We start from the raw sequence: 27,082 nt of genomic DNA on the forward strand, positions 1-27,082 counted from the left end.
CCATGGAGACAGAAATATTGAAATATACTTGATCATTTATAACTTAACCAAAAAAACAAGCTAACTTTTTCTGGGATTTTTTTATGAGTATTTTTATGAACACAAAAGTTTTTTTTAATTTTGTTTTTAATAAAAGCAGAAAAAAATTAGAAATTCTGTATCAAAATATCATTTACAAATGCATATCAAATTTTTTGCTAGTAATTACATATTGAAAATGCAAATAATTTCGTATTTTAGGTTCTTTTTTATTGTACTGGTTTTGCATTTATTGGTCACTAGGGAGAACGCACTGGTTTCATTCATTATTATGTCCTTTCGTTTGGTTTCGCTTCGACTGTGTTTCTAGTGTAAAGCACACCACAATGTCAACGTCAGACTAAAAATGTTCTTTACTATTTTACAATTTTTCACAGCATACTTCTGGGCTTAGATGTGTTGTCTAACAATGTGAACACAAAATTCACACAAAAAAGTCCTGATAAAAACATTTATACTTAAATTCATTTGAGAATTTTATTCAAATTTACTGCACAATTTTATGTTACACGACTTGTTTAATTTGATATCCTGAAATGAGCATCCAAAAATCATTTTACATTTGCGAGAGCTTTCTTTTTAATTTATGACGGTACATTTAAACTAAACAAACAAAGTTGGACTGAAGTGTTTATCTTAAAGAAGAGAAATTTAAATTTGATAAAAAAATTTTATCACAGTGCCTTTTTTCTAGTAGATATTAGGTAACTGCAAGACCTCATGCAAACTGTTACTGAGTTCTTTCTGTGCTAAAATTTTTAATAAATGATGAGAAGACTTAACGATATGTAAGTAACTGTGCACAATCTGACCACGTTCCGATAAAAGGAAATCAAAAATTATCATTGAGATACCACAAAGATATATTAGTCTTTTGGTAGGTTTATTTACCATAGAAGATTCAATCAAACCTGTCACAGCTGTGGAGAAGACGATGAGAGTGCCTCTTTTCTACTTTGTTTTTGCCCAGCTCATGCACGGAGGCGACTTAACACTTTAGGAGCCCCCTTTCTTGAGGATCTTAATCAATTGCAACAGCTGACACTAAATAGCATTCTAGGCTTCGCCAATGGTTGTAGGTGGTTTTAAATCATTAGTTTTTCCTACATAAACGGTAACACAATGAGCCAATAGGCCTAAGCGGATCCACCTGGGATCGTCGGTATAACCTAACCTAACCTTACTGCAAGAACTTCCTTTGAAAATCATCTTAGGCTGTGGAATGATTTAAAGCTCTTAGCTTGCGACAATATACTGGCCACACAGATCTAGCTGAGCCTTATAATATGTATCCACTGCTAACTTAGTTGGTGTAACTTAGGTTAGGTTAGGTTATACCGGTGATCCCTAGTGGATCCACTTAGGCCTTTTGGCCCATTGTGATGCCGTATATAAATACTAAAAAAATCTCTGGGTTTAAAACCACCTAGAACCTTTTGCGAAGCATAAAATGCTATTTAAAGCCCGATCCTGTAACTGGTCCAGGTCCTCAAGGAAGGGGGCCCCTAGAGTACTAAATCGCCGACGTGCAAGAGCTGGACAAAAACACAACAGATGAGATGCGCTCTCATCGTCCTCCCCACAGCTACGACAGATTTGGTTGAAAGGAAGACCTAGTCTTCTAGCATGGTTCCCTAGCTTACAGTGCCCTGTAATCAACCCTACCAGAAGACCAATGTCCTTGCGGGACATCTCATGAGAGTTTTCGATTTCCTTTTATCGGAAAGTGGCCAGATTGCATACAGATGTCTACATATCGTTGAGTCTTCCCATCTTTTATTAAAAGTATTTGTGCAGAAAGAACTCAATATCAGTTTACATGATGTTAGTGATATGCCCAGATAGTCTAGGTGCTCCGAGTATGGCACTGAAGCACCCTTTCTGGCTAACTCGTCTGCTTTGCAATTTCCGAAAATATCCCTATGGCCGGGAACCCAGATTAGAGAAATATTCAGCTGCGTCGACTTTTTTTTAGAGATGTGTAGCAGTCAAGAACCGTCCTAGATGTAAATTGAACCGAACTCCAGAACTTTAATGAAGTTTGGCTGTCTGATAGTATGTATATATTCCTGGCAAATATATCATCTACATTCAAACAAGCTATAGCTTCCCTGATGGCGACCACTTCCGCCTGAAAGACACTACAATGATCTGGAAGCCTAAAGAAGGAAGATTTGTTCAATTCCTCTGAGAAAACTCCACTACCTACACCACTACTTGTTTTGGAACCGTCTGTGAAAATGGTTACGCCCTCATCTAAGAAGGGTCCACCTGACGTCCATGCCTCTCTAGATGGAAACACAACATCAAATTTCCTGTCAAAGTTGAGAGTGGGTGTGATGTAATCAACGTTTTTAGGAGTAAAATTGAAAAGATTTAGAATGGAGGCATGACCATAGTCACTGTCTCTCCATTGTGAGGTAGCTTTTAGTCTTAAAGCAGATGAAGCTGCCATTTGTTTACTAATAATATCCATTGGCAGTAACTGAAGCATCAAATCTAGTGCAATGGATGGTGTGGTGCATAGCGCACCGCTAATACAGAGTTCAGCTCTACGCTGAATCCTGTTAAGTACTGAGCAGTACGAAGATTTATCAAGAGCTGTCCACCATACCGTAATACCATACATTAATATGGGCCTAATAACAGCTATATATAGCCATTGGGTGATGCGAGGTTGAAGACCCCACTTCTTTCCAATAGCTTTCTGACATAGAAGAAGCGCAACATTGGCTTTTCTTGCACGCTCTAGAGTGTTTTTCTTCCAAGTGAGTTTCCTGTCGAAAACTATACCTAAAAATTTGGCTTCCTCCTTCACATGTATCACAGAACCTCGTAGAGAGGGTGGAGAAAGATTCGGGACCGTATGTTTTCTTGTGAAAACCACGATTTCAGTTTTATTGGGATTCACCCCAAGGCCACATTTTTGTGTCCAAACGTTTAGGATATTAAGACCATTTTGTAGAATATCCCTAAGAGTGGTAGTATATTTTCCGGTGACCGTTATCGCAATATCATCCGCGTATGCAATAGTTTCGCATCCCTCCGCCTTCAGTTGTATTAGCAGTTCATTCACCACTATGTTCCAAAGGAGAGGGGAGAGTACTCCTCCTTGGGGGGTACCTCTATTTACCCTTCTGCATGCCGTTGATGAGCCCATCGTTGCTTCAATGAGTCTGCCAGTTAGCAGCTGATTTATAAAACCAATGAGCGCATCATCAACACCCAGACGCGAAATCGCGCTTACTATTGCACTCGGGAGTATATTGTTAAAGGCCCCTTCAATATCTACAAAAGCAACCATACAAAATTCTTTGAGTTTTATGGATTTTTCTATTCTGTAAGTGAGGGAGTGGAGAGCTGTCTCTGTAGATTTTCCCTTAGTGTAGGCATGCTGTGAGGGGGACCACTGGTTGGGGCTTACAGCACGCCTTACTTCTATGTCTATTATTCTTTCAAGAGCCTTCAACATGAAAGAGGAGAGGCTTATAGGACGGAGTTCATTGGGGTTATGGTGCGAGGTTTTTACTGCTTTGGGTATAAAAACTACTCTAACCTCCCTCCATTTAATCGGGACATAGTTAAATAAGAAACAATGTCTAAAAATTGCCAAAAGCCGGTTGTGTATTAACTCCCACGAATTCTGGAGCTCAATTGGATGAATACCATCCGGTCCTGGTGATTTGTAGGGTTTAAAACTAAAAATAGCCCATTTGACGATCTGCAGGTTAACCTTAATAGAGTTAACCGGTGAGAGATTAAGTCACTGTGAGAGATTAATGCAGCTACCGAAGTAGAAGATCCCGGAAAGTGAGTATCTAGTAGTAATTGTAAAGATTCGCTATTATTATTGCACCATGTCCCGTCAGATTTTTTGAGTAACTCTGGGACAGATGGATTTTTGGATAAGATTTTACGCAGTCTAGAGGTTTCAGAATTGCTATTTATTTCTTGACAGTACGATTGCCAAGTGTCTCTCTTGGACCTACGTAAATTTTTCTTATATTCCTGCAGAGAGGTTTTGTAATTCAGCCAATCACTCTCATTATTATATAGCTTTGCTCTGTTGAAGAGTCTCCTACACTCTTTTCGTAAAAGACCTAGATGCTTATTCCACCAAGGTGGGTTACATTTCCTACTAGGTTGTGTGGGGGGACAAGCATAACTGAAAGCTTCGTTGAGCACTGAGGTGAGATCTTGGACTTGATTGTCTAGATCAAAAGTGTTCCCAGGGGGATCGGAGGAAGTGGTTAAAAGCAGCTCACTTAGAGCTGCATTATAATTCGTCCAGTTTGTGTTTTTAACATTTCTGAACGTTTTTTGATTGCAGATGTTCGATTCATCTAAGGTTAAGGTGAATTCTAGAATCATATGGTCTGAGAACGAGTGTTGAGTGGACACTTTCCAGTTCTTGACCGATTCGTGAAGCCTAGCAGTAGCAAGAGTGACATCTAACACTTCCTGCCTGTTTTTAGTAATAAAAGTTGGCATATTGCCATCATTGCAGATGAACAGATTGTTACTAAATACAAAATCAAAAAGTAACTCACCTCTTTCATTAGTATTTGAGCTGCCCCAAACCTCATGATGAGCGTTGGCATCGCAACCTATTAGAAGCTCTACCCCGAGTCTCCTGGCGCTGCTTGTTAGCTGTATCAGGACATTCGATGGTATTGTGGCATGGTCATGTGCCAGATATGCAGATACTGCCCATATTTGGCCCCAGGAGCCCTCGATACTTACTGCGGTTTGGTCACCATCACTATATTGCGAAAGTAAGAGAGCATTAAATTTTTTATTAACCACTATGCAGGACCTAGGCTTACCCTTATTTACCGCATAAAATAGGTTGTAGTTATTAGCCCTGATTCCGCATACAAGATCCTTATAAATCCATGGTTCTTGTATCAGGACCATATCAGCCTCGTTGTTGCTGAGGCGTTGCAGTAGACTGGCGGATGCAGCCTTGCTATGATGCAGGTTAATTTGCTGTACCCGCATCTTCAGTATGTGTGGATCCATTTTTCTCCACCACAGTGACATCAAAAGCACTATCCTCCTCAGAGTCATTACTCATTAGGAGTTCCTCTTCATCGAAAAGATAGCGCATGCCTATGCTCTCCTCTGATGTAATTGAGTGAGCTGGCGAAGGAGCAGACATTGAAATGTCCATGCACACAGGTGAGTCTTCAGATGGAATAACCGGACCCACTTCGGTCATTGAAGCAGGCTTAATGTTGCCCACTTTCGACAAGGGATCAGCAGTGTGTTGAGAAATTGCCGCTGATTCCCGTACATCAGACGAGGATTGCTCCTCATCTTTTTTGTAGACCCTCATAGTTATGGGGAAAAAACCGTAATTTAAAACGCCACCAGATCGCGCCAAAATGGCCAGAGAGGCTTTGTCGATCACAAAACTGACCGACCTAAACTTGCCTTTGGCTTCTTCCAGCTTAGTGACCTTCCACGTGGACGTATTTAGATCAGGGTTTCCCACCCGAATTAGCTCCAGAATCCGCTGAGGGTCGGATGGTTCGGCTGGAATCCAGGAACGCGCCCTAGGTCGGCCAGGAATTTGTTCCTTGGCAACGACTTTAAGCTTTGCGCCTGGCCAGACCTCACCCATTCTGGAGATGGCAATGCGAAAGAGATCAACAGAACGCTGATCAACGCAGGCGACTAGTTTCACATGGCCCTGAAACCATCCACCGTCGCGACATTTGGGAATTGTACCTGGAAATTCCTTAAGAACTTCGAGGAACAAGTCAAGGAGCTTTCGCTCAATTTGATCCCATTTTTCAGGATTAATAGTGCCATCTGGATCATTTTCATCAATGACCGCCATTATGATGGAGCCCTTCAGCGTGTCGCTAAAGGACTTAGTAGTGGTGGCGTTGCCACGAAATTTTGCCTTTTTGGCATCTGGCTTCGAAGCTGACTCATCTAATGAGCGCTGGCGCTTCGGTACAGGTTCCTTTTTGACTTCCTTAGAAGTATCAAGGACCCGTTTGGCCCAGGCTAATCTAGCCTTAAGAGACTCGGACGTAACCGAGACATTACCATATCTCTCGAGCAGCCTAGTCGCCGCTCGCCGTTCTTTATAAATTCTCCTGGATGGAGAGCCCGACCATGCAGAAGGGCCAGAACGCGTGGAGATTCCTGTTTTATTAGGAGGTACCCTGTTATTACCGCTAGAAGTTGCGGTAGGTACCTTGGAACTAGCCGTTCCAGAAGAGCTTGGTTTAACCGAGCTTGATTTTTGTAAATTTTTATTGTTTTGGTTCATATTTTAAACCCACGAGTTGCGGAGAAAGGAGAGTCGATCCGGGCAGAGATCCGCTATACCCGGACAAGGCTAAGTTACAACCGGAGGGCGCCAGATATCCGGAGGTTTCCGTTTAGAGACACACTAACGTAGTGCCATTCATCTCATCGGCACGGGTCGAATAACACCGGAGATTACGGTTTTATCGAGTTTTCCTCTCTAGATCCATAGTGTTCTGTTGAGTCAATGAAATTATCAACTACAAACAGGTTCACCTCGAGAAGGGTGTGATAAAGTACCACGCACCATGGTCTTGGTAAGGCATAGGCTGATGTTTTGCGCATGACCATACCCTGTTCATTGAGAACACGAACCCATGGTGTAACTTAGTAAGTAAGTTTCATTAACCATACAAAGAGCTTCCATGGGTTTCAACTTTCTTAAAAATAAAGTAACGAAAATTAGACCAAAAAAATCGAATGCAATCCTTGAAAATAAATTTCCCACAAGGGAGATTACCAAAATTTGAAATATTTGTCATATTAAATACGTAATAGATTTATAAAACATATATGTATAAATGACTTAATATACAGTCAATTATTCAATTTTTTATGTGACATATTATTGAATGAAATAACTTATGTCAATGGAAACAACATTCATAGAGATCTTAGGATTGACTCAGTGAAAAAATATATCAGAGACAGAGCTCTAAAATTATTCACTAAAGTTGATACGCTACTTAAACCCGCCCTAACAATCCTCAAGTCCACTTCTGGATTCTCAAGAAGATATGCTGATTCAAGGTCCGTCATCAACTAAAAGACAAATAAATTATATGATTTCTTAGCCTAGTTAAAACCTAATTTGGGGTAGTGATAAGCCCCCCAGCCATTATAGAGTAAAAGTGCGTAATAGCACTAACTGAAGAACAAGAAGAAGAAGAAGAAGCAACTTACTAAGTATGCAGCGGAAACACATGGTATTAGGTACACCGTAATATCTTGTAAGTGATCCAACATATTAAGAAAAAAATAAATATTTTTTCCATAACTATAAAATACATATATATAGATAATTAAATATACTTATAATAAACAATTTTTTGATTGTATAATATAAAATATTTGGCCTTATATTTGTATAGATATAATTATATTACATATAACCATACTTATAATTACAAGTTGTAGTTATCCACAAACAAACAAATTTTATTGTAAGCAAAAATAGCTTGAAATATTTATACAAATGATTGAAAATTCTCCTGAGTAATATTTTATTCGAATACATTTACCTAATAAACTTAACGAAAACATTCAATAGAGTCTCCCTCTAAGGCATGTTTACCTTTCTAATGAGAATCATGTATCTGAATACATTATTGTCCTTCAAAGTTTAATGCAAATATAAAATTGTTAAACTTTTTTACTACATTTTATTACTAAGCCATAAAAATGCGTTAAATTTGTTTTCAAAGTATTTAATACCAATATATATAGTATACAATAACAGACAATATTAAAGCATTTGGGAGCTAATAAGTAAGTATAATGTTTTGCAAAATATAAACCAGTGTTATAAGGAAATAGTATGTACTAACATGATTTAGAAAATAGATTACAATAAAATTATTTGAAATACAAAAATGAATTAAAGTTTCGTAATACTTAAGTAACCTTAAGTGGCCAAAAAAAGTTAAAAATATCAAAATTAAACTATAATAAAAACTTTTATGTAATTACCCAGAGTGATTATTGTGTATATAATAAAGACACATTCAGATACAAAAATAATAGTACCCCATTTCAAATTAGGAAATGGAAAGTCTTTAGTTCATAACAGATTATATTGCAAGTGAACTCATTCGCTTGAGTAAATAAATAATTGCTTTGAAATAAGAACATAAAATGAGTTTAATTTGATAGTGTATAATAAACTATTACTATAAACTATATCTATATAAACATAAGAGATAGAATATAGATCTGATGCTTTCAATCAGAAAATATTTTAATTCAAGTTTGTTCCTCCTGCACCAGCGACATCTGTCTCATCAGAGAAGAGCGTACGTACGTAACATATCTTCTATAAGTATTAGGTTAGGTTAGTTTAATTTATACCGGTAATCCAAAGAGGATCCACTTAAGCCTATTAGCCTATTGTGCTACTGTATAATGGAAAACTTAAGGTTTAAAACTACTTGGAACCTTTGGCGAAGCTTAAACTACTATTCAGTGGAAGGTCTTGTTTCGATGAGTATTTGATTAGTAAAATTCTTGATAAATAATAAATTGTATTTAAATATCCATGGCGTTTTAGTATGCCTTTGAATAAAAATTTTCTTTACCAAAAATAAATTTCAATTATTTCAGTTATTATTTTTTACCTCTGCGATTTTTCTGATAGCTGCGTAAAATAACTTTAACAAGTGATTTTCGGTGGCTATTGAGAGAATCTTGTTTAAACCGACACAAATGGTAATCAGGCGATACAAGGTTCGGGCTATAAAGTGGATGCATCGAAACTTTCTAACTAAGTCCCGCCAATTTGTTCAAACACATCAAAGATGTGCGTTCTATTGTTATAATAGAACACTACTCCATTTGCGTTGGCTAATTCTGATCGCTTTGTATTGAATGTTTCATTTAAGATGTGGAGTTGTAAGCAGCACAGAACCAAATTAAATTAGGTTGAGCTGCTCGTAATAGAAAATTCTCCTCCAATCGCATCAAACACTTAATATAACCTTGTTTCTCATTATTCAAAGCTTTAAATTCGTAGCCGCCGGTCAATCATGATCGTTTGGTTTTGGTATTGTCGTATAAAATCGATTTCTCTTCATCCGTAATGATTCGCTTTGCCATCAAGATTTATGGTGAGGATGCTTTGAGTCCCCTCAGATGATCTTTACCGTAAAAGGCACAAAGTTTTTGGCATGTTTTTGCAGCTATTATATATATTTTTTGTAATATTAAAGTATGATTTGTAATAAAACAAATTTTTGTTTGGTTTTACTTAAGCTTTTAGAATCAGTCTAAATGTAAGACTACAATTAGACAGATGAATTGCGATATGTTAGAACTGTTATAATAATATGTTTCAACATAACACTTCAGTAGAAAAAACGCGGAAATATGTTATTAACATTAGAAAAATATTTTTACCACTAATTCAAGTATAAATTCATATTAAGTTAATCATATTAAGGATATTATGTCATTTGCCATATTTGTACCAGTATTAATCAAAGATATAACATTTAAAATTATTAAAATTCCTCTCAGAATATTACGGAATTTATCTGAAAACTTTTTTAAAAATATTTAGTTAATAAAGTTTTCACAACAAAGTTAAAAAACTCCAGAAAAATGTGCGAACATAAAAGTTAAGTACGGCTTTGGGTCAGTTGGTTAAGGTGCGTTGACTCCAAGCTTCAAATTTGGCAGGACCCGAGTTTGTTTCCTAGTACTTGAAGTCTCATAAAATAAATTATTTACGAATAACTAAATATAAAAAATAATTCCAAGACCACTGATGATGGGTATTTGGCAAAACTCGAAACAGCTATTTGGTCAGCCAAAAATTCAATTAATTAAAATAATATAAAATGAGTTTTTGTTGTTGTGGTTTCACTACTGTTCGAAAAATCTCTATAAAAATATTTAAAAAATATTATATCAAATATAATCAAATTAGCAGAGAGAATAAAATTAAAATTAATGATATTAAGGGGTTCGAAAAATCTCTTTATAAAAATATTTTAAAAAATATTATATCAAATATAATCAATTTAGAAGACAAAATAAAATTAAAATTAACGATATTAAGGGGTTCCTAACTATACATTGCAACTATTGATTAGTTTGCTATACGATCACAAAGTAAAAAATAAAAATATTTATACAGAATATTTAAACTGAAATGATACAAAGAATATGTATATAAAATTTAATATCCTATATTTTGTGGAGTGTTCAATTTTTCTACAAATTTACCTTTTATGTATGTAAAGCAAATAAAAGTTTTTATTTTTTTCATATTCCTCAGAGATGTTTTTATTGACACATTGTGGCGTTTATACTTTCTAACAATAAAATTTCATTGAATATAATTCTCATAAAAGAATTACAATTGGTGTAAAAAATAAAAAAAGGTTTTCTTTAGTTAGACTATATTTACAGTATTTTCACAAACAGCCAGAATAAATTTTACTACCAAATAAAATATAAAAATATTTTTCAATAAGTATTTATATTTTTTATTCCCCGATTTGGGCAAAACTGATTAATGATACAAGTCCAAAATTATTGAGAAATGTATAAAAATTTTAATATATAATGACCATTTAATATTAATTTGAAATCATGATATGAAATAAATTTTGATTTATGATGAAATATAACAAAACTTTAGCACACAAATAAAATTTATAGCCACTTATTTACTCAACAGTTATTCATATTTTAGTTTAGAAATTTAATAAAATAAAATATTCTGAGCTTCCGAAGAAGGATTAAAAGTACAATAAAAGCAAATAGTCACGTAAATATAATTCCATATAAACATTTGCGCTTTCATTTCATTGAATATTAAAATGCATGTACATTCTGTTAATGTATTGGTTAACAGAATTCTGTTAACATAACATGTTTATTACATTTGTACGGATTATTTTTATTTTCTTCATCATTTATTACAAATCCTTTGTATTAACAGGAAATAATTGTTTCCTTTTTATCTTATGTTTTCAAATTTCATTGGAATAATAATTGCAATAATACGAATATGTTGTTATAGTTATCATGAAAGGATTTCTTAATTCTGTTTGTATCCTTTCTAGATGTTGGGAATTTCATATTGCAATAAAATTTAATTCATTTATATCGTTCACAGTCCACATATTGCATTTAGCAATAGTTGAATTCTTTATGCTTCCTTTAATATTTTTTAATATTATTTGAATTATAATTAAATAATAAAATTTAAGGTATAATTTTGATTGAATATATTTGTAAGTTCACTTGTAATAAAAAGTCACAAATGTTTAAATCTTGGTTTAGTATTATATTTTTATATAATAAATTAATATAATAGGTGTAGTATAAGAAAGTCCATTCATTTTGAATGTAATTAAAGGCATATTTAGTTAAAATAATTCAATTTAGGTTAAATGTGCACCGTTTTGTTCTATAACTTGTTGCCATATTGAAGAAATTCTCGTCTTTAGTGACAAAGAATTGAGATAGTCGATTTTAACAAGTCTCTCTTGGAGCAAATTTTCCGCCAACAAATCGTTCATCGTTCGCCATGAAGAGGAACAGATGGTAATTAGTTGGTGCTAGGTTTGGATTATAAGGTGGACACATAAGAACTTCTCATCTAAGGTCCCGGGACGTTTGGCGAGTCATTATCGATAAGATGAAACACAATTCCTCTCCTATTACCTAAAGCTTGATTGCTTTCTTCACGCTAATTCAGGTCCAATTGTTGATAATACAGTACTGAGTTAAGAGTTTTGCTGTAGGGAAGCAGCTTATAGTAGATAATTTCTTACCAATTATATCAAACACACAGCAAAACATTCCTAACCGTCAATTCAGACTTGGTCACCGTTTCAGCCAGCTCACTGCGATTCGATTAGGACCGTTTTCGCTTGACGTTGTCGTAAGTGATTCAGTCACCACTTTTCATCAACAGTTACCAACCGCTTCAGAAATGGGACGATTTTATTGCGATCCAGCAGCATTTCGCAGATGGAAATTCAGTCCATGAGGTTTTCTTGCGTTAACTCAAAGAAACCAAAATTGCGCATGATTGACTGTTATTGTTGATAATGTCAGGCCATACACACTATTCACATATTTAGCTATTTAAGCAGCCTGACTTACGTTTTCGCCTTTATTGAAGAAAAACATATAAACGTGTAAAATATGGCGTATTTTCTGTTTGCTAATGTCAATCTTTGACACTCGCTCAAACAAAACTGAGTCAACTAAATACCAAACTATCAGAAGTTTTTTTAGTACGAAATCTTATCTTTCGAATACCATCTGGCGTATAAAATCCAAGAAAAATATGTTCTAACCATATACTAATTAAATTGATCTAATCATATTGTTAGAGAAATTTTAGCTCATGTGGTAAAGAAGATATGAAAACCAATATGTGATATGGTTGAACCCACAGAAGCGTCGAGTACAAATATTTTGACCAGAGATTTACTTAAAATCTGAAACTAAATAATTTTTCTGTGTGTACAAGATATATATATAACTGTATAAATAGCACTGCGATTATTTGTCATAGCACCTGTAAAGCTGTTTGTAGAGAAGAGATTTTCTCAAAGCTTAAACTAATAAGAACTTGACTACGATCTACAATAACTCACTTCATCTATATCCTTACATATTGTGGGACATTGAGACAGCGCACCGTCCAACAAGTGACCCCACTGAAGTGAAAGATTAGCCAAAGTAGATCACGAAACTACTTGTTTCCTTTTTCGTCCTTCGATTCTCGAATGTAGTTATTGAGTTAAAGCTGGAGTGACTTCCGTACACATAACTACATCATTTGTTAATGCAAGCAGTTCATTCAGTTTGAGGTTGCCTGCCAAGTCATCACCAACCCAATGGTGTCCCAAGATAGTCTTCCTCCTACTTGTCAGTGCTGGACATTGGCACACTATATACACCGCTGTCTCCTTTTCTTCTAGACATAGTCTGAAAGTGTCTTCCCCAGCAAGAATTATTTTTTTGAGGTGATACTTATGTCCAGTAATTAGTGAGTTCAACTACCTTAGGCTGCTCCGTGGATAGCTAAGCATTTTCATTGCTTCGCTGACCAACGGTTTCGCTTTCAAGAGTTTCGTCTGTCTACAAGTGCTCATCTCTCTCCATCTAAGATGAAGTAAACTTAACCACTTATCGACATAGGCTGCAGTCATGTTATAGCCCAATGGTATTCTGGGCTCTGGGCCGCAAAAGTTATGGCTTGATCCTTCATCTCAAGAAACTTTGACAATAAAAATGTTTCACAATTAAACATTCTACTAACCTCAATCCTTGAACGTAATCCTTAGTATTATATATGCAAACTTTGAAGTATCTTAAGAAGAATAAAAGTTTACGTTTAAATTTTTATGTTTTATATTAATGAAACTCAAATCATTCGTAAATTCGGTTACCTTTATTGTCTCAGACAAATACACTAAAACGTAAAACATTCAAATAACACTCATACGCACCATAAAATAAATTTAAAAAATAATCGAATTTGAGGAATTGAACGTTTTTGTGGTTTTCAGTGAATTTTATTTTATTTATTACTTGAAATAAATTCTTGAAGTGTTATATCTTTCCAGTTCAATTGACTTTATATACAAGTGGTACAAGTCCTACTCCACTTTAGACACTCGCACTTGTTTGTAACTGAAATACTTTGAATGTTTTGCCATTAGTACGAAAAATATTTGTGTTCGTCAATTTTTTAAATTGCTATGAAAATGCAAATAATATATTATATTGCTTCTATCGAAAATTGAAGGATAACAAAAGATTTTCAAGGAATCTTAAGGAATTTTATATGATATTATTTTGAATTTGATGAAAAAAGGAAAGATAATATTGAGTTCACATAAAATGCCTTTCCATCAAAAATGTGAGGATGAACGTGAGTGTGTCGTATTCTTCATACTGTATTTATTCGAAAATAATTCAGACTCACACTTTCGTTTTACTTGAAACATTTCTTGAATACATAAGTAAACTTTAAAATAGAAAAACTAAAACATTAAGTATAAAATATAAATAAAGGCGTTACATAAAAACAAACTGAGTAAACATATTTTACCGTAACAACATTGAAAGACATAAAGTCAAAATAAAATGTAAAATAAAATAAAAAATATACACAAAACAAAAAAAAAATAAATTTGGTATAAAATTTCTTCATACAAAAACTGTGAAAACATCTTTTAGATACAATACATTTTACGCCCAAGAAACTGACTACAACCGAGGATTAAAATGTAGCGGAAATGTCGGCCTATTCATGGCTTGCCTTTCAGCAAGGAATATGCGATACTAACAGTTAAGGTATTTTTTGTTTGTGGGCTATGGCAAATCCTTAAAGCAAAAATTCAGTAAATTGTTGAGGCAAGAGATGCCAGCCGTGGGTTTTGATTGTATAAAATTCAATGAAATCAGATCAATGGCATTAACGGCAATGTCAGTGTATCTAAGATGAAAGTTTTTACGCTTCTATGCCATAACAGATAAAAACTTAAAGAAATAAAATGTCACATGTAGCTTTTAGTTAAAGGCAGCCTTAACTCAGACACGTCGCTCGTAAAAAAACGCGGGTTGAATGTATTAAGAAAGTTTGTAGCAACTCAAGTGATAAATGTTTTCTCAAAAGTGCTGCGCTGGCGATGTGGCAAAAACTTCAACGGCTTATCGAAATATTTATACTTGTCAGCACAACACGCATCAGACCAGAGCTGTGCAATAATGATTACATTTGTAATTAGATTACACTCAATTATAAATTACTGAGTAATTTAATTGATAATTGAATTTCCAGATTATATGTGTAATTTAATTGAAAACCTCAATTACGAATTACAGTATAATCTTAATTTGTAATTTAGTTTCTGAATTACAGTCATAATTGAAATTGAAAAACCAAATTTCAAATTACGTGTAATTTGCAAAAATAATCTAGAGAAGAAGAAGCATTGAAACTTCTGAGAGATGATAAACGAATTGAAACTATGGTTTTATTTTGGGTTGTAAGTGGCCCGCATTTTGTTTGCGCCTTCATTCATAGTATTTTGTTGGGTTGCTTGTTTTTGTTTTTTACATTTGGTGTGTAGAAGTGTTCCATTAGAACTTCAAAGCAGATCAAGAGGCAGAAAAATTTTTTCTTTTGTACGCAAATCGAAATCTGAGTATGTTGCATTGTTGCTTTTTTTCATGAAGTTGTCAATTTAATATTGCTGTTTTTTTTTGTATTTCTGTCTTGTGCAGTGATCGAAAATATGTATTTAGAAATGTGTATACTTCTTTCATTTGTTCGGTTGCGTGTGTACTTTTCTATGCTTTTGCTCTATGATATTTGTTTGTTTTGCTTGTATGTTTTTTTGTTTTGGATTGTAGTTTTTTTTTATGAAATTTAGGAAGGTGTCTATTTCGCATGTTTTTATTATTTCTTTTGTTTTAAGCGCTGATATGCATGTGTGTCAGAATGTGTATACATTTTGTTGTTTTTTTTTGTTTAATTGATTGAACATTTGAGTTGCGCGTAAATTTTTTAAAGCAAATTTGAAAAGATCGTTGTTTTTGTGCATCAAATAAATATATGCAAATTTGTAAGCAGTATATGTATGTGTGTATAATGTGTATGCAAATAATATAATTTTATATGTAATGAGATTATGCCTACATTTATGTTTTAAGAATTATTTTTATTGCTCAATACGATTTAAAAATTATAATAACAACAATGAGTAGTAATATGGTAATATCTAGTTTAAGAATAAAATTTTTGGACAAAGTCTTATGCTGGATGTATATTTGGTTTTGTATGTGCAATAATTTTTTATTGAATATTTATTAAATGGTTAATTGCGTATAATGTTTAATTTTTCCCTGTTATATATGTATATGTGTATTTTTATATTTCTGAATATAATTAATAATTTTAATAACTAATTTTTATTAATATCGTCTAGTGATAATATGCATGTATATATAAAATTTTTTAAATTATATATTTTAATATTTTGTAGCAATGTGATAACAATACCAAATATACATATTTTAAAAATTTGAATTTCAATTTAATATGAATGCACTTGGTACAAATATTTTCAGAAAAAAATCAGTAATAATAAGCGTGCATTTAAGGGTTTTGCCCAGTTTTATTTTTTTGTTTTAAGCGAATGTGTGTACTTTTCTTCTTTTTTTTTGGTTTGACTGATTTCACATTTGCTTATGCGTACCGCCTGAATTTTTCTAAGCAAATTTGGGAAGATCGTTGTTTTTGTAAGCAGTATATGTGTGTACAACGTGTATGCAAATATAAGTACAAGTTTATCTTTATGCCTACATTTGTTTTTTTAAGCGATAATGTGCATATTGATACGTTTTGTTGATTGTCTAGTTGATGAAGAATAAAGAAAAGAAAAAATTTAACTTACGCGCTTTGGTTTTAAAATTTAAGACAGATTAAAAGTGTTTGTAAATTAGTTCAAGAAAATCTTTATTGAAAAATTTATTTAAATAATGTATATAAAAAAGATATAAAATTTAATTATATATTGTTTTATATCTTATACTTTTAGTTTGCGTATTTTTAAATGAATTATTAGAAAAATTTATTTATGGAATATCTTTAATTTTGTATATCATATTTAAGAATACATACATATGTATATGCCAACAACAACGCTTATTTATTAAATGTATATATTTATTAAATTAAAATTTAAGTTAATGATGAGATAATTTAATTGTGGGAAAATTGAAACATGTATTAAAAATTGCAGTTGCATAATTTATCATAAGCTAAATTTTTCCTTTTCTTTATTTTAACTCAGCTGTACAATCAACTAAATATAATAAAATGCATATTATCGCTTACAAAAACAAATGTAGGCAAACCTTATGAGCAAAACAAATTATATTATTTGCACACAAATTGTATATACATATACTGCACAAAAACAACGATCTTGCCAAATTTGCTTTAAAAAATTTACGCGCAACTCATAGTCAAATGTTCAATCAATTAAACAAAAAAAACAACAAAATGTATACACATTCTGACACACATGCATATCAGCGCTTAAAACAAAAAAAAAATCATGCGAAGTAGACACCTTCCTAAATTTCATAAAAAAAAACTACAATCCAAAACAAAAAAAACATACAAGCAAAACAAACAAATATCATAGAGCAAAAGCATAGAAAAGTACACACGCAACCGAACAAATGAAACAAGTATACACATTTCTAAATACATATTTTCGATCACTGCACAAGACAGAAATACAAAAAAAAAAAGCAATATTAAATTGACAACTTCATGAAAAAAAGCAACAATGCAACATACTCAGATTTCGATTTGCGTACAAAAGAAAAAATTTTCTGCCTCTTGATCTGCTTTGAAGTTCTAATGGAACACTTCTACACACCAAATGTAAAAAACAAAAACAAGCAACCCAACAAAATACTATGAATGAAGGCGCAAACAAAATGCGGGCCACTTACAACCCAAAATCCAACCATAGTTTCGATTCGTTTATCATCTTTCAAAAGTTTCAATGCTTCTTCTTCTCTAGATTATTTTTGCAAATTACACGTAATTTGAAATTTGGTTTTTCAATTTCAATTATGACTGTAATTCAGAAACTAAATTACAAATTAAGATTATACTGTAATTCGTAATTGAGGTTTTCAATTAAATTACACATATAATCTGGAAATTCAATTATCAATTATAATTACTCTGTAATTGTAATTTAATTTGTAATTTAATTGATTTTGCACAGCTCTGAGTGTGGTACATAATTGGTCTTTTCGAAGAATCACAACTCACTTTCCAAACGCTACAAAGCATATGATTACTGTAGCTAAAAAACTTGCTTCAGAAAAAGGAATCTTAGAAGACCCAAATCCAAAAAGCCACCCATCGTTAGAAAACGATTCTTAGCTGGTACCTTAAAGAGGAATGCTGCAAGAGCTAGTCTTCAACGAATACATAATCCAATTCAAACACCAAAGGAATTATTTAACTGGGCTAACGAATGTTTACCAAATGTTGTGTGCCATTTCTCAACATCAAAAGACTATGAAGCTGAAGAAAATAAGATTAAACACCGTTTCGAAGCAGCTACATCAGTTAAAGGCACATTAAAATATCACTGCTTTATTCCTAATTCGAAAACGATATTAATGGCAAAAATATTTTCTTCTGCAGACATTACAGATTATGTATCAATAATGAAATGATTATTAATAAAATCAATACAAAAACTTAAAAAAAATATTTTGTTTATAGTTCTTTACAGTTTATCTCTATATAGAATTGTTTACAGTTTATTTCCTATAACAATTCGTACCTGCTTAAAGAATTTTTTCAACTGTGTAATTATGTGCTGCAGTTATACAGGTAGTTCAGCTAGTGTGGAACTAATTAATTTTTAAACTGATCAATATAAGAAAAAGTTCATAAAACGGTTTAATTATGTTAAAATTTATAATTTAAAAATAGAGATGATGCGGAACTAATTTAAAATGTGAATATTGTGTCACTTTTCTTGGAAAATTGATTCAAGGGTATTATGGTGCGTATGAGTAACATGAAGGACACTTGATAAATTAATTTTTTTTAAATTACTTCTGGAAGCAATATCACACTGGAAATATTTATTTTCGAAGAAGAATTTATTGTTTAATCGGAATTAAAAGTAAAAATGAAAAATTTGTGTGACGTATTCCTCTGTTTTTTTTTTACTGAAAAATCGTGTGTATGTGTTTGGAGTGATGTGAAGGATAAATAAATTTTTTAAAAGTAGTTCCAACGACAATATCGTCCTGAAATTTTTGAGTTTTATGTACAATTTTATTACTAATTGAAATCAGAAATATTATATAAGAATATTTGTAGTATATTTTTTGAAAATTCATTCAATGTAAATATAGCACGCATGTGTTTGATGTGTTTTATGAGAAAAAAAAAATTTTAAAAATTTATAAAAATCGATACTATCATGAAAATTTTTATTTTTTAGTAAAATTTAAAACTGAATCTAAATAAAATATAAAAAATGAAAAATGTTGTGTAGCCTTTTGAGATATCTTTTTTTTTGAAATTTAACGGTTAATATTAGTACTTAAATATAAACAATCGTAATTGTTTAAACAATTTCTTAAAAGCTCAACCAATTATCTTTAAAACGCAATAAATTTCAAGTTTCTACCTTTTATAGAACTTGAGATATAGCCATTTGAAAATGTGTCTACAATGCCAATTCTCAAAACCCCATGGGTCCATATCTCCTAGGAAAAAAATTACAAAATTTTTTCCCGAGATACGGGTCTTCTTATTTTATGAAAGGAGCTCATAAAAAAAATTTCAGCCAAATCGGAGGTGATGAGGTCAAAAAGGTGTCCGGTTTGTAAAAGAATGACCCATATGCGAATCTTGCACATTCTTCAATTCCGTGTTCGAAAAATTGACATATTTCCAAATCAACAGTAATTTACTACAATCCAACTTCACTAAGAAACTTAATCGATTAAAATGTCAAATATGCTTAGTACCCCAGTTAGCACCAAAAAAGATATGACCAGATCGCAATGTTTCCTTCTATCGACAGTTAACCCTTACACTGTTTATTTATATTTTATGTAAGTTGCTTGATTAAGCTTGATTTAAAATCATTGTAAAATTAATTACTATGTAGTAGAGTTCAGCTCATACCTCATTTACTCAGATCATATCACAGTTGAAAGCAAGAGGATGAAAGCGTATAGGAACTACTATGTCATAATCTGCCTTTCAATCCAGTTTGCTTGGCTACAATGACACCATCTAAATAATATTAGTTGCCTATAGATAAACTTCTAGAATTTGGTGAAAGCATAACATAATTTCGTTAAGGTACAGAGCCCTATAGCTGTACGAGAAAACTGGCAGGCTGCCCTACATAGCACTATCTAATCTCAGGGCACTCCCTAGCCGTACGTGCGCTATGCAGATCTTAGATCATCGATTAATAAGTGAACCTTGTGAGAAATACATAAATTAGTCAAAGAGAAGAGAGTGATTCTATAGAAACCCCACAGCTAACAAAAGGTAAAAGTGCTGAGTTGCAGTAACTCGGAAAAACCTCTACGTTAAACATAATTTCTAGATACTATAGGTAGTAAATCCGATCTTCTTAATAGTATTAGTTGTCCAAAGGTAAGCTCTTCTACCAAACTTCTAAGATTTACAAAAGCACTAAAAATAATTTCTTTCTAAAATAGGTAGTATATTTTACTCTTTCATTAAACTTTTAAGATTTACTAAAAACAAAACATAATTTTTATATAATATAAGTAGTACATAATGTATCACAAAAGGTTATAGACTCTTACTATATTCTGTTCAAACACTTCTGTATATGTATACATACGTTACATATATATGTTTTTGTTATATATCAATATTCTATATAGATGTACTGACCTATTCTGTGCACTTGTCAGATTTGTCAAATTCTTTAATAAAATTTTTGATTTTTATAAAGCAGAAAGTTTTTGGTATTCTAGACACATCTTGACAAATTTCAAAGCTCAAGTACCTAATGCTTCTCACCACACTATGGTGTAAAGTGTTTTGTATAGAAAACTGATCGTAATTGTTCGTAACTGTTCGTAAAAAATGCTTGTAAAGTGCACATATTTTAAGTTCCCAAAAGCATTTTTCATACATTCAAATAACAATAAAAAATATGCTTGTAAAGAGCATATATTTTAGTTAAGAATATTTGTCATGTATGCAAAAAATGAAAAATGCTTAAAAAGAGTATATTTTTATAGTTGTCAAAAACATTTGTAGTATTGACAACTAACAAGGAAAAGAGCTTTTTATTTATGTCACAGAGTACCAAAACCTTTACAGCAGTCAATTTTGACAAGTGTCAATGTTTGACAAGTTTATAAAGTGCACAGAATAGGTCCGGTAGTATATATGTATAGAAGGGTTTCGAAAAATTCTGGTAAGCCAAAAATTAAATTATTTAAAATAATATAAAAAGAAATTTTGTTATTCTAGTGCACTACTTTACGAAACCTCTCTACTGTTTATTACAGTTTCTATTAAAGTAAAAAGTAGTCACTGCAGTCATATTGTCATATATATCAAATTAAATATTATTATATATATGTAGATAATTTACCAGAATTGATTGTGGGTTCTTACTATATTGTTTCTGTTGTAAGATCCGTATATAAATACATAATATATATCTGTATTCATAAGATCCCTAGTGTACATTCTTAACAAGAACTCACTACATCTTTTTGTGGTCTGGAATCCCCATTTTAGACAAACCTAACATAATGTACGATTTTCACTACGTACAAAGTTTAAGAATTAAAATCAGATCAATACGATTACCCTATCCATAACTACGACTCCTACTTCTCTTGTTTTACTTAATAAAATTTATGGTAAAAGTTTTTATTTTTAATGAATAAATATATCTGTCAATTTGACATGTCTTCCAGCTATGATTGATAATGGTAGTTCCAACTGAAGTGGAAGCCAAAGCAATAAAACTGAATAAAAAGGAAAATAAAACAAAGGAAAGCATTCGGAATTAAATGAAAATAATGAAATATTTAAAATTTATGACTTGCACAAAGGCAACGTGTAAAGTAGAATATGCTTAAATGCAGCTTAGCAGGAACAATGGCAAAAGATTTGTCACACAGCCTAAGGCGGCAACTGCCAGCCGAGCAGCACACAAGATATGCGAGCCGCTCATTGAACTGACAAGTAAGGACATTCAGGATTATGCTGGCAGCAAATCCAGCAAACGGAACGCTGCCAGCATTGTACAGCGAAACGTATAATTTACACAAATACAAAATTATTTCATTTATTGTTAAGAACCAGAAAGGAGCCAGAAATGCAAGAAAGGAGAAAATTTATATGCGATATGCGCATTGTGTACGAGTACGCACTACTGGCGCAAGAGCGGTACCTGCTGCCGTGGCTGGAAACGCAGCGCTATTGTCTGCGCCTTAGTTTAGTAGCGTGCGATTTTATCTCATTTACTGGCTGGGATCGACGAGTATCTGCAGCTCGAGTACACAATTTTCAGAATTTTTTTGTGTTGATATTTAACTAAAGCATTACTGCATGCGTTCCTTTTCTTATTTAATGCTCAATGCGCACATTTCACTGATGTATGAACATAACAACAAAGCGTTCACTTTTTAAAAGATTTTCTATATATTCCATATCAGTAATTTGAAATGAGTAACACAAAGCCAAAGATTTGAATTTCAAAATTTTCAAAAAATTATTTATGAAAAGCGAAAAAAAGAAATAATAAAACTAAGGCGAAGTAAACTCGGAGAAGCTAAGAAAAACGAATAAAAAATATTATAATCATAAAAAATTTCACATACAATTGTTGCCATTGTTCACGCCTATAATACCATTTTTATGCTTGAATCACATTTAAATTGCTTTATTTCCTCTTTCATATTCAAATTATTTGCATTTAAGTATGCCAGCCGCCCTCCCAGATTTGTGTGTAAGTTAATATATTTCACTGATTTGGGATACATTTCTCAGCTGACACACATAATTTTGCATATACGTAGATACGGTTTAGTGTAGCAATATACATATATGTGGGTCGGTCTGTACTCGTATAGCCGTCATCTGCATTTTATAAGCTGATTTGAACCATATTCAACGCGATTCGTTTTGCTTTTCTACGATTAAACAGGGTGACTTCACAATATTTAACACGGAAATTTAATTAAAACAATATATTCAAATTTTTATGACCGAAACAAGAACACAGCTAAGACGGTCAAATAGCGAATTCAGTTTTATGAGTCAATAAATTTTAATGATATTCCAACTGCGACTTAACCGAACCTACTGCCTCACAAACCCTAATTTATTTAATGTAATTATAAAACCAGATGACCGAATCCCCTTAAAGAGGTCGTTGCAAAAGTTATATCAGGTTTTCTTATATCGTGAACACCAATTTATTCTTAACGTCTTTTAACTTAACTCAACTTCTGTAAGTGAAATAATTCAAGTTAGTAAATAATTTGAATACCGTTGAGAAGTAGTCCAAATGAATTCTTAAAAAAGAAGAGATATTATGAAAAAGGAAATCTCATGACTATAAGACGTTAGATAAAATAGGAAAGAAAGATGAAATTTTCCAAAAAAATTTACTAAGTAATGAAAAAAATAAAAAAAAACTGATTATTAAATATAATCAAACAGTTTCAGAAGGCTACCACCAAGTAGCGCTTTCAAGAGTTACTATAGCAAATAACGCTTTCAGAAAGAGATTGGAATATTTATCATCAATGATTCCTTCTAATTTGATGACCAATTCTAATATATTCAATTTTGCAACAACGAGTTTGCATAAAATTTTGTTTAAATAATACATTTAATGCTGCAAAGACCTTAGAAACTTTGCAAAAATGTTTCAGAAACGTTCCTTTTTCAAAAATGATCGTTTATATGGTATGTGACACGAACGCTTCTGAACTTATTTGGAGTGTTATTGGTTTAATTATTATTAGAGTTATCAATGTAGATAAAACATTCCGGAATTTTTGTTAACTTACGCTAATAAACTTTTAATTCGAGCCTAATATTATTTAAGGTCATACCTAAATATACACAGTATTTTCTATATGCCCTTCGGTAAATTTTCAAGCACAATACTTTGTCGAAGAAATTAGGAATATCTTAACCATTTTAATCAAGATGCAGAGTGTCAAAGAAATATCTACTCGGAGAATAAGCAGCGTAAAAGAAGTCTTTGTCTCAATAATAGTTTATTCAAATTTCTTCCACCGCATACCATTTAATCCATTAAATATTATTTGTTATAATATATTTGATATATATGTTTGCATAACTAAATGTGTTGTTAGTATATATTATGGTTCAAAGTTAATTTTTTTTTAAAAATCTTTAAAATTTATTTAAGACAAATCTCAATTTTATTAAAATGTTTTTTTAAATGTGTTTTAATTAATTTTCCATACAGTGGTACATTTTTGTCTTGGAAATATTTTTTGCTTAAGTGTTTTCCTTCTACCATAGACCTATTTTCTACTATCGTCTCATAAAGCGTGCAACCTATTGCATTTTTTAGAGAAAAAATCACAAATTTTCGAAAGTATATGAATTTTTATCATAAATTTTTATCAAGAATCTTTTCTTTAATAAAAGCTTTTCTTAAAGCATCAGGTCAAACCATCAAAACCGATGGTGTGAGACTTGAATCCATTAAAACCACCATTTAGAATGAATGAATGAATGGTGAAAATTTCCACAGCAACATAAAAATTTCATTCCAGTAATCAAGGGAGCGATATGAAAGCAAGAGCTTAATACATAGCTGGCTAAGTTTAATTAAGCCAGAAAGCATGAGCATGAAGCAGGTAAATAGGTAAATAGGAATTTGGTGAAGGGAGTTAGGTTATAGTGCAAGCGCGGCAGAGAAGCTAGACACTGTCACGGGAACCGCGATTAAAGAGAGGAATGATGAAGCAAGTCGCACTCATCGAGATAAAGGGATAGATACATTGATCGAGGCATCAACTCAATAATATATGGAAAGTATACAGAAAACACCCTGTATGTGTATATATCTTCTAAATATCCCTAGCAGATAGTTTTGTTATGAATCTATTTGAAACAAATTTAGGCTACGAAAAGACCAAAACTAATTTCTTTTTTAACTTAAATTTCCACACACCCTATATACACAAAAACACGTTTTTAATAATAACAAAAGAATAATTTAAATTTTTTTGTGCTCATAAGTATTATTAAGTTAATTTAAAAAATTGTTTAATTTTATTCTGTTATTTGCTGTTGTTGTAGTACAAAGTATAAGCACATGAACAGCACTTCCACGCCCTTAATCACTATGAAATGGGAGATTTTTTTGATAATTTTTTTAATATGTAAAATATTAGCTAAATCACCAAAGTCTAAACCGTGAAGCATTAAAATTTATTGTCTGCAGAAAATTTAGTGCTAGCGAGCACAATCACTGTCATTTATTCGAAATTGTCCGTCCATACGTCTGTTTTTCCGTTTTGTTGAATTATGGTGATTAAGTAAAAAAAATAAAATTAAAAAAAGTGAAAAAGAAAATTAAAAGAATTAAATGTCTTAAGACGCAAATACTTCAAGAGAACGAAAACCATTTGCAATTCTGCCATTTTTTATAATTTTTTTGCTTTGCAAATATTTTTAATTAAAATATTTTCTATTTCTTTAACAATTCTTTGCATTTTGCTTAATTCATTAAAATAAAAAATAATTTACATTGTATAGCAATTATAGTCACTTTGTGTACTAAACCAAGCGATCACCAATTTAATATTTAATATTTCTTCGTCGTGACTTGCCATGCTTTTTTATTGCTTAATGAAATTTCATTCCGAATTGACATTTTTGGCTTCAGCTCAACCTTTCTGACATATTTACTGGGTAGACATGAATCATGAAGAATACAAAATATCCAAATTGGTATATTTCGGAATGATGAGTAATTTCCACGGTATTTAAAAATTACAGTAACACAAATTTGACATTTTAATAGAAAGCAGAAAACCTGCATGGGATGGACTCACTCCCATGCTTACATCCACTCGTGGCCTTAGTAAGCATTTTGGGTTTCATATTGCACACTTTGACAAGATTTAATTATTTTCTATTTTCGTAAAACGACAACGAGTGTCGCAGGTGAACTATTTCACACTGTTTTAATAGGAAATTAATCAACATGAGTTCCATTTTCACTTTTTTTACATGTTTTTCCAATAAATAACACGAAATGCAATAAACCAAACCGAATGCAATTGCTCTTCATATTCCGTCAGCATTTTGGGAATCAAATTTTACATTTACTACCTCAACGGAAAATAAATTTCTAGTTAAAAGTAGAATTTTGCACTTATTAATATTTAATTTCTTTATATTAAATAAATTATTATTTAATTCTAAAAACTAAAAATTCAATGGTTTTATATACATATAATATACACATTGTATTATAATGAAGCATTTTATTACTGCACTAGTTATTATATCCCAAAGGAACCTCAAATTCTATCAACTAATTTCAAAACACTAATGTATTATAGCTCACGTATTATCATAACAGATTGATTATTTTTTGCTTAAGTGGGCTTTAATATGTAAAGTCAAGTCAATATAACCTAATGGTGAATGGACTTATTAGTAGTCAATATTTGGCAGTTTCAGAAACACTTTTTTCGGAATTATTTTTCTTACTAATTAAAAAATTCCAAAATAATTGTGGCACGAAGGTTCTTCAACTAAACCTTTCCTAACTATTTTTGGTTATGATTTTGGCCTGGTTTAAAGGCTGTTCGCTGTAATTTTTGCTTATTTATAGTGCCGGTTTTGTGGAATTGTTACTGTGTACATCTATATTTCAGATACTACTTATCCCTCTCTAAACCAAAAGTTTCAATATCAACTGCCACTTTCATAGCATATGATAACATTGACTTCACACTTAAATAGTCCGAGCACCACGGCACATTAATGTTCTTAGAGTTAGATCTAATATTTAACTAGCAAAACTATGCATGAGTGTTTCATTCGTTTAACGCTTTTGTTAAAACAGCAAATAAACAAGAAATTACTTTGAGATTGCAACGAAGGTCTAAATTAAGACTGTCCACAGCACGGACTACAGCACGGCCCCAAGCTAAGATATGTGCGGCTCACGACATGTTACCAATCTACCACAATTACGCAAATTTTTCCTTAATATATTTTGGTACTCCCAAAAAAAAATGAATTCAATAGAATAAATTAATAAAACTAAATTTAACATTAGCTTCGTTATTTTTATTGTTCTCCAAAAAAACCATGGACGCATTTATTTGTTTCTGCGGCCCTTCAATCTACACAATGGCTTGTATTGGCCCGGGATTGTATTTAGTCTGGATTGCCCTA

The 27,082-nt window shown here is 32.1% G+C and overlaps 2 protein-coding genes across 2 annotated transcripts in view; one reads left to right on the forward strand and one right to left on the reverse strand.

Annotated features, from left to right (window-relative positions):
- LOC119679305 (mpv17-like protein) overlaps nucleotides 1-27,082 on the forward strand; it is a 479,294-nt gene that overhangs the window by 86,035 nt on the left and 366,177 nt on the right. The window lies entirely within an intron of this gene.
- LOC119679301 lies at nucleotides 4,714-6,673 on the reverse strand. Its single transcript, XM_038091569.1, has 2 exons — nucleotides 4,866-6,673; nucleotides 4,714-4,801 (listed from the first exon to the last, which is right to left on the reverse strand). The coding sequence occupies exon 1, from the start codon at nucleotides 6,323-6,325 to the stop codon at nucleotides 5,021-5,023; it is 1,305 nt and encodes a 434-aa protein (XP_037947497.1). The 5' UTR covers nucleotides 6,326-6,673; the 3' UTR covers nucleotides 4,714-4,801; nucleotides 4,866-5,020.

Source organism: Teleopsis dalmanni, chromosome 2, assembly GCF_002237135.1.
Source record: "Teleopsis dalmanni isolate 2A chromosome 2, ASM223713v2, whole genome shotgun sequence".
NCBI lineage: Eukaryota > Metazoa > Arthropoda > Insecta > Diptera > Diopsidae > Teleopsis > Teleopsis dalmanni.